Raw genomic sequence first — 9,630 nt, forward strand, 5'->3', positions numbered from 1 at the left:
CGGGACTTATACTACAACTAATGTCTTGATAGAGCACGACAATCTCAATTGTTGATATCCCATTATTCTGTAAAACGTTACAGCCCTATTTGGATATAGAGTATAATCTATTCATTAGCAATGATTAGCATAAACAAAACAAAACATTACTTTTAAAAATCCATAAATTTTCTCTATTTTATCAAAATTAATTTAAAAACATTTGAGTAGATATTAAAATACATAATTATTACCCCTGTTTAATAATTGGAAAAATCCTAAATATTTGAAAATTCAACTTGCTTCAAATTGAACATGTTCGCGACTTTGTTGAATTTTATGACAGTGACATTTCGATTTTTTTAACAAATAAGAATAACCTCAAAAAATAAAATAAAAATAACTTTTTGTAGATTGATGTTATCGTAATGATATTAGACATTAAATTATTTTATTTATCAAATAAAACATGGCAAAGTATATCGCTCAAATAATCGTGCTTGGAGCACAAGTCGTCGGCAGAGCCTTCGCTAGAGCACTGAAACAGGAGTTACGTGCATCTCAGGAGGCCGCTAAAAGAGGTGGAGGTGGCCCTGAAGGCGCAAGAAGGGCTGCAGCGAATGCCTCATCTGGACTTACACTGGAAGAAGCTATGCAAATCCTTAATTTAGACAAGTTAGACCCTGAAAAAGTTAAGAATAACTATGATCACCTATTCACCGCAAATGACAAGGCAAAGGGTGGTTCTTTCTATTTACAATCAAAAATTATTAGAGCTAAAGAAAGAATAGACACAGAACTAAAATCCAATCGACCTAAAGCAGAACAAAGCCAACAGAAGGACACATCATGAAATAAAATGTTTATGTTACATTGTACATTGTAGATAATTGTTCTAGTAAAACGAGTTTAGTTTTCTAAAATATTTTATTAAGTACGTAGAAAATGGACACAATAGTGACTAGAATACATCAGTCTTCATATACTATAAACATGATTATGTTGTCGTCACTACATTAAAATAACTAGTTACTAGGTACATTATAGGTGTATAAAATCCTGATCAAAATCATTATGCCGAAGCATGATAATATATCAAATAAATTTCACTAAGCAATAAAAATTATGGGCTTTTTATTCTATAAAATTTGTAATGTAATCTCTAGATGTAGAACAAAATAGTCTGGTTCACACCAACTGATTGATTCTTACTTTTTTTAGGCTCTCAAAGCAAAATGTTAGAACACAAATATCAACAAATGCATTTGTGAATAAGATTATGTGAATAAATATTGATGCAGTCTTTCCCTCTGCATAATTTTCTTTCTTGAAACATCTACTTTTGTTCACCATCTCAACAATCTTATTAAATATCTACCTATTATTGGAGATCTGTATATTTCTATTTTTAACTTTAAATATTCATGGATACAGGTTTTCTTTCTTCTAAGTTTACATTAATCTTTTGGTGTCTAACTCTCTCTAAAACTTGATAATTTTATGAGTAAAAGCAAGTACATTGTAGCATCATAAATAAAATATCCTTAATTTGCGATAGAACTATTATAAAATAGAAATCAAGAAAATACAATATACTTAAAAATAAAGAGTAAAAAATATGGTATTAAAATGGAGGTATTTGAGCAACAGAAGACTTAAATGATTTTTGTGTTCCATTATATCACTTAAATTCTAAATAACTAATTTATTTAGCATTCATTAGATTTATTTACTAGAAATGCAACCATGTACTTAATCCTAAAGTTAAAATATATTGTAAAATATACAGTCCAAATATTGTAAAAACCTGCCAAATCCCAGTTTGTTGCTCCCAAATCCCAATTTATTTTAAAAACTTTTATTTTTAAAATACCCTCAATTTTTCACACGATTCACACACATTAAATAATTAATAAATAATTAATAATTTGTGTTACTTATAATATAAAATAAAGTTAATGAATGATTTAGTTCTGACTAGAAATGGTAATAAATATCTATGCTAACTAAATTTATTTTTTATAAATACAGTAAGTACCTTCACTGCAGAAAATATTGTACATCAACCTTTAGAAGGAGAAAGATGTTATGGGTTTTGTAGTGTTGTCTCTGTCGTAGAGACAGACAAAACGTCATATAGGTATGAGTGACAGAGACAACACTCTACAAAGCTGAATACTCATTCTAAAGGTTGATGTACGATATTTCTTGCCGGCTACTGTACATTAAGTAGTTACTTAATATTATTTATTAAAGTGGTAATTCATTAAAGCAGAATTTGATTTAGATATACAATTTTTTTTCGTTAAGTATTAATATCTGGCTAAATAAAATCTTGCAAAATATTTAATAATGGTTAACATGACCTAATAATCATGGTTTCTTCTATGTTATAACAGATTTTGACTGTATTATGTTGCTTGCTATATTTTATATATGGAAAAATTAATGTAAATATATTGCTGGATGTTGTTCTAACTAAACTTTTCATATTTTTTTTTTATATTATGATTGTAAATTATTAGTCACACAACATATAGTCAATAAGGGTGAGATCTATAGAGCACACTCTGACTTTGCTTAGACTTAAGACGGAGTTAAAACGAGACAGATTTATCTCTCATATAAGTCTGTCTCGTTTTAACTCAATTTTAAGTCTGAGAAAAGTCAGAGTGCGCTCTGTAGATCTCAGCCTACAGACATACAGACTTAAAACATCCACTTTTAAGCCTTTTGTGGCTCATATAACATGAAAATATAAGATATGCATGAAGAATTACGATCATGGCACAGTATGCCAAATAAATGGTCTCACAATTTAAGATTTTACATCCATCAAAACAACTACCTCATATGGACTACATTCAGACATACCAAGAGTGTTACACAGCCAACCATAGAAACCTTTCTCAAAGTCGCTTACATCCTTCCACCAATTTGCACCACTGAAAGTTAGCTGAGCTATACCAGCGTATAACCCTAATCCTACAGTAAAAATTACTATCAAAAACGGATACGACAAAATCACTAAAGGTGCCAATAACACCTTTTTGATACAGCTAAAATCTTCCGTAACATGTGTAAATATATTATACCAAGCCATTGTACCCATGTAGAATGAGTACATAGCGGAAATACATGCAACAAATGGAATGCAGAGTAAGCTAAATAAAAATATATGTGGTCCGTTATAGAGTGAACACTTGGAAACATCCATTTTATTGTATTCCTCGGCTACGATTGCTGCTTCGATAATCTCAAGTTCTTCCCGTGATATGTTCAACTTTACATCAACACTTTGGCCTTTTTTCTTACCTCTCTTGATGGTCCCAGTCATAGTTAAATACCCATCTCTATTTTCGGATAAAGAACATTCGGGCGAAATTGATCCTTCCGATTCTACCCTTAGAGCAGTGATTTCAGTGTCAGTATTGTCGGTTTCGACAATCCCTGGGGCAATGTTTACTCGCTTTCGCCTTTTAGCGCTGTTTTTAAGGCTGTCAGTCATTGGTCCCATTTCGAAGCTATTTTCTGACTGAGTTTGGGATAGACTGTTGGGTGTAGCGCAAGAACTTTCATTGTTGTCAGAATTTAGGATTCTACAGCTCCGTTGCATTTCACTGTCGTTAAATTCACGCAAGTCACCGTGGCTGGAGCATGCATCAGAAGAATTTTCATATATTGGTGATAAATCAATTATTTCTCGACTGCTGTTGATAGTGGATAGACTCTGGTAGCCATTTTTCTGGAGCTTCTGATCTGACTGAGAATTAGTTTCATTGGGGTCCTCATCATTGACATCATTGATAATTGGGAGGTTTATCTTCATGTTGGACTTGAGCCCGTCCATTGTTGAGTGTATGGTGCCATTCACTACATGTTCAGAAACGGGTGATAGACCGTTTTTATATTTTGATGGCAATTCGTTGTCACCAACTCCCTGAAAGAAAGATTAAATAAGATTTTTACTCTGTATAATCAAATGAGGATAGTACTTAGAACATAATACTTTAGCGCATTACTTTAACTAGGCATAAAACCGATTAGAAAACTAATAATGGCACAAATACCTGTACAGTAATAATGTGGTCAACATGACCGGCTATCGTGATTGCTTTTTTGCCATTACGCTTCTTAGGCAGAATAAATATGGGCTGCTCCACCTTAGCCATAATACTTGACAAAACGTATTGAGTTTTCAAGAACAATTATTGGAAATTCGTTGTTCAATACGACCGGACAGATTTTAGATAGCCTTATTTTATGTTTTTATGAATCAAAACGGACACCAAACAAGAACGCTATCGTCAGGTATTAATTTTAAGACACACTTTGAGTTAAAACATTTTTAGAGGCGAATACTATTATTTATTTCGGAAAATTGTGAAAATTTACACCACCACCATTTTCAATGTTTTTCTTTTTGTTTTGTACTCTATACACATCCTACTCTATGGTGGATATCGGATAGCTGTACAATTTGATCGCAGGCTTGCCAATTTATTTTAAAGTTTTAAAATTACATAATTACATATTATGATATTTCTTTAGTTATTCTTCTATTCATCTTTTGCATATTATATTGTTGAATAGTTTGTAACATATTTTTATAATACCTATTATAAAACAACTTGGTGGTCTTGATATGAGTGAGTATCCGAATGACGGCAGTTGCCGTCAAGTTGACACAGTGTGTTTTTTGACATTTAAATGTGATTTAAATTGTAATTACCATATTATGTTATTGGTCTGTGGTAATTACTCTTTCTTAGGGGTTATCTTTTAGTGGGGGTTATGTGCAAAGTTACATAGATTTATCAATTTTCCATGTCAAAATAATTGTTCTTGAATAAAACTCCTTGCAATTTACCAGAAAAATGCTAAAGGTAAGTGTAAATCAAACCATATTCGTCAATTAAAAGGTTTTTCATAGGTAAACATTAACATAATCTAATTTCAGGGTCTAGTGAGTCTGGTGACCGGCGGAGCTTCAGGTCTGGGTAAAGCAACTGTAGAAAGGCTAGTACAGAATGGAGGGAAGGTTGTCATACTAGATATACAAGGGTCAAGGGCACAAGAAGTAGCGAAAACACTTGGCGAAGACGTACATGTTACCGTAGGCTGTGTAAGAAACTGTTTTTATATTTCTAAATATTGTGGTTGATAATTAACTTTTTTCTGCCTGGAGCTGTTCTACCGTGTGTACCTCTTCTCCAGACAAAAATAGTACTTAGCGCGGGTCAGAATTAAATGGGTTACCGGTTAGGTATGGGGATAAGCCATTAAAAATATATTTATACAATACTTAGGTAAGTACCTACTACTTAATAATGCTTTTATTATTTAACTAGCTGATGCCCGCTACTTCGTCCGCGTGAATTTACATTTTTCAAATTCTCGCGGGAACTCTTTGATTTTCCGAGATAAAAAGTAGCCTATGTCACTTTCCACTGTATAATCTATCTCCGTTTCAAATTTCAGCCAAATCCGTCAAGTAGTTTTTGCGTGATTGAGTAACAAACATCCAAACATCCACACTTTCACATTTATATGATTTAGGTTTTTAGCAATCTTGTGAGAACTTTGATTTTCTGGGATAAAAAGTAGCCTGTCAGCCTCCAGGATGCAAGCTGTCTCTGTACGAAATTCTATTAACATTGGTTAAAATAATGGCTTGTGAAAAGGCAACAGACTGCACTTTCACATTTATAATATTAAGTAATATGAAATATAATGATTATATCAAGTGATAATCATTATTTGTTTTTTGTCCCAGGTGACATCAGAAGAAGATGTGAAAAAAGCATTAGATCTAGCTGAGACAAAGTTTGGAAGGTTAGACTCACTGGTCAACTGTGCAGGATATGCGCAGACAAGTCAAGTGTATAACTTTAATAAGGACAAGGAATGTGGATTGGACACATTTGTCAAATGTGTAAATGTAAGTTCTATACAAATTTCACAGGTAGTGGGCTAATTTGGAAGGAGTATGGCAGTTTGTATTCAACCCATAACCCTTTATTGGTTTCTACACAGCATCACTGAAATGCTAAAACACTTGGTGGTGCAGCTTTACCGGTAGAATGGTAACTAGCCCCAACAGTAATAGAACTGAGACAATTTAGAAACTATAAATTCTCAAATTGCCCCTACCAGAGATGGAACCTGGGACCTCCCACATCTAAGACCACAGGGAAATCCAGGGATTTGATTTTAATTATTTCCTTTTCAGGTAAACACAATAGGCACATTCAATACAATTCGGCTAGCAGCAGGGCTAATAGGTAAAAACAAACCGACAGAGGATGGACACAGAGGTGTTATAATCAACACAGCATCAACAATTGCCTATGAGGGTGATATAGGACAAGCGGGGTATGCCGCATCCTCTGCAGCTATCATTGGCATGACGCTACCAATTGCTAGAGATCTGTCTTCACAGGGGATCAGAGTTATGACTATAGCACCAGGTATGTTATACTTATTATGTAGTATGTAGCAGAATGTACATCAACCTTTAGAAGGAGATAGCGGATTTGTAGAGTATTGTCTCTGTCGTTGAGGCCGACAAAACGTCATATAGGTATGAGTAACAGAGGCAATATCATTCCAATTTACATTATTTTCTGCCACTCTACATACCTTTTATAATTTTAAATGTATTTAAGATAGGTGTTGGTTAATAATCAGTACCTATACCCTTATTATAAATGCGAAAGTGTGTTTGTTTGTTGGTTTGTCCTTCAATCACGTCGCAACGGTGCAACGGATTGACGTGATTTTTTGCATGTGTATAGATAAAGACCTGGATAGTGACATAGGCTACTTTTTATTAAACCTAATTCCACGCGATCGAAGTCGCGGGCATCAGCTAGTAAATAATAATTGGTTAAAACATATAAAAAAAATTGGTTAAGTGTCACTAAAACTATAGTCTTTGAGGCTAGCACATTGTGAGTTGTGTATGGGTATAACAGGTGGCGATTGTTGCACAACAGTATACAACTGTTGTGCAACAATCGCCACTAAGAATCAGTGGACTGGTAAAGACCTACAAGCTCTTAGGATAAGCGATTGACGTGATGTTTCGTAAGGCAGGACCGAGTGGTAGCTTCTAGTGTACACAGTTAATATACTTTGTATGTATGTATATACTTAATTGCACCACAAAACACAGATGACAGATAACACAAAAATAAAATAAAGGCGGCCTTATCGCTAAATAGCGATCTCTCCCAGATAACCTTAATGCTAGCAAATTAGGTTAATATTTGTGGCTATTTCATTTAAAACTAGCTTCAATATTGGTAAGATAGGCAGTAAGAACATAGAGGTGTGATAAATGAACAAAACACAATGTTTTTAACAGCAATAAAATGAAAGTGACATTGTTCTTATTTCTTTCGCAGGTGTATTTGACACTCCACTAGTTACGTACCTACCAGAGAAGATGTTAGAATTCATAAAGCGCATGACCCCTTTCCCCTCCAGACTGGGCAAGCCAGAGGAATTCGCGCATTTAGTCACCAGTATAATAGAGAACCCTATGCTTAATGGAGCAGTTATAAGGTTGGATGGTGCACAGAGGTGGTTTCCTTTATAAAAATAGTATATACCAGTTGATGCGGGATGCCCACAACTTCAACGCACTTGTCCGACCGCCGCGCGACGGTTAGCGTGAAACGAGTTGAGCAAAAAACTAGCTGAGCTAAAGACGAGTAGTAGTTGGAATAGTTTTGTCGTAGATTACTTGTACCGGTCGCCGAGACATTATAACCACCAAGAGCATCGCTGGTGTTGGTTTGGTAGCTCTTGTCCCTGCAATAAACTATAGTACGCGACAGGTCGAGATGGGAATCGGAGTACACGTCACTTGCGCTCACCCACACTGGGTAACCGAGGGGGCTACGCGGGCGTGCGGGGCGTTCCCTCCCCGATTGCCATCTTGCGTACTATAGTAAACTTTTGCAAAATCTGTTTTTGTTTTATTAAAAATACACACAAAACAGATGGTCACTAATAGAATCTGACACAACCCCCAACCTTAATATGAGTAGGTATGCCATATGCATACACAACATTAATAAACTCATGCATTAGGTATATAAGTTTAAAATATACAGAACAGATAACTTTTTGTTATTGAAGTGGATATAACGAAAAACTCAGTGGGCGTGCCGCTCGCCACTGCCTCTCTATACCAAATTAAATAAAGATTAGTTGGAGTTGTTATCAAAGTGGAGTGAAGCCGAGGTGCAGCGTCATAAAAGACTCAAATGAATGTACCCAAATTGTGGAAAGAATTTAAATATAATAAAAACATAGCTTTATTATAGGATGTATAGATTTATAAGACTAAATAAATGTTTATAGTTAGCTTAGACGTGACGTATTTTATTTACGAAATCCTTCTAAACTGTAATAATAAAGCTAACGAATAAACAGACAAGGAACAAACGATGTTGATTTGCATTTCAAGGTTCCTGTTACTTAGATGTCACTGCATGAATGGAGCCTGATTTACTTATCCCACTTCAAAGGAACAATTTTTTTTTGTGAGGGTCTTCTTTCTATAAGTAGGATGAATAATGGGGGGAAGGCGTGTGGCCTTAGCAGTGTCGGCGATATCAGTTGATTGTACAAAGTTGATAACTGGATGGGTGACCATATTTAGAGGTCCTTTGGCCTTAACGTATCCTCCGTGCCTCTGAGAGCACGTTAAGGCGTCGATCCCGGTGATTATCACCTGACTACCCCTATTATAAATGTGAAAGTGTGTTTGTTTGATGATTTGTTGGTTTGTCCTTCAATCACGTCTCAACAGAGCGATCGACGTGATTTTTTGCATGGGTGTAGTTGGGTGTATCATTCCAATTTACATTATTTTCTGCCACTCTACATACCTTTTATAATTTTAGATGTATTTAACATAGGTGTTGGTTAATAATCAGTACCTATACCCTTATTATAAATGCGAAAGTGTGTTTGTTTGTTGGTTTGTCCTTCAATCACATCGCAATGGTGCAACGGATTGACGTGATTTTTTGCATGTGTATAGATAAAGACCTGGGAGAGTGACATAGGCTACTTTTTATCCCGGAAAATCAAAGAGTTCCTATGGGATTTTCAAAAACCTAAATCCACGCGTACGAAGTCGCGGGCATCCGCTAGTCAATAATAAGTATCAGCTAGTTTCACCGTGTATACAGTTCGCGACAGGTCGAGATGGCAAAAGGGGTATGAGACGGGGGGACACCCCGCACACCCGCGCTATGCCGCACTGGGTTTGTGCGGGGCGTCTTCACCCCGATTGCCATCTCGAACTGTCGCTTACTAATACAATAGATATGCCTGAGAGATCTCTACAATGTTGTACCTATAGAGCAGGCGTTATTTTTCGGAAGTCCATTATATATACAAGGAACCAAAAGCTTAATTTGCTATAATCCACTGAAACAGATCAAATCTGTATGATGCAATATGCAGCATGCGATATGCGCTGCCCACCCTCCCACTGCTAAACATGCAGGAAAAGCCAGCCACCAAGCAAGCAATACGCACCACCACCACGCAGCACCACACAAATCCCAAAAAACACTCGACACATGTTTCGCCCCGACACCGGAGCATCTTCTACAATGTTTTCAAAGA

General features: G+C 35.5%; 3 protein-coding genes across 3 annotated transcripts; 2 read left to right on the top strand and 1 right to left on the bottom strand.

Annotated features, from left to right (window-relative positions):
- The first annotated feature begins 313 nt into the window (after positions 1 to 313).
- blp (mitochondrial import inner membrane translocase subunit Tim16) lies at positions 314 to 1,105 on the top strand. Its single transcript, XM_034979968.2, has one exon. The coding sequence runs from the start codon at positions 449 to 451 to the stop codon at positions 830 to 832; it is 384 nt and encodes a 127-aa protein (XP_034835859.1). The 5' UTR covers positions 314 to 448; the 3' UTR covers positions 833 to 1,105.
- Positions 961 to 4,398, bottom strand: LOC117992299 (uncharacterized). The gene is made up of 2 exons (XM_034979966.2): positions 4,050 to 4,398; positions 961 to 3,919 (listed from the first exon to the last, which is right to left on the bottom strand). Exons 1-2 carry the CDS (start codon positions 4,149 to 4,151, stop codon positions 2,798 to 2,800), a joined length of 1,224 nt encoding a protein of 407 aa, XP_034835857.1. The 5' UTR covers positions 4,152 to 4,398; the 3' UTR covers positions 961 to 2,797.
- A 344-nt stretch (positions 4,399 to 4,742) lies between these two features.
- On the top strand, positions 4,743 to 8,362 carry LOC117992300 (3-hydroxyacyl-CoA dehydrogenase type-2-like). Its single transcript, XM_034979967.2, has 6 exons — positions 4,743 to 4,865; positions 4,940 to 5,104; positions 5,756 to 5,920; positions 6,212 to 6,449; positions 7,389 to 7,700; positions 8,103 to 8,362. Exons 1-5 carry the CDS (start codon positions 4,857 to 4,859, stop codon positions 7,580 to 7,582), a joined length of 771 nt encoding a protein of 256 aa, XP_034835858.1. The 5' UTR covers positions 4,743 to 4,856; the 3' UTR covers positions 7,583 to 7,700; positions 8,103 to 8,362.
- The last annotated feature ends 1,268 nt before the right edge of the window (positions 8,363 to 9,630 follow it).

Source organism: Maniola hyperantus, chromosome 21, assembly GCF_902806685.2.
Source record: "Maniola hyperantus chromosome 21, iAphHyp1.2, whole genome shotgun sequence".
Classification (NCBI taxonomy): Eukaryota; Metazoa; Arthropoda; class Insecta; order Lepidoptera; family Nymphalidae; genus Maniola; species Maniola hyperantus.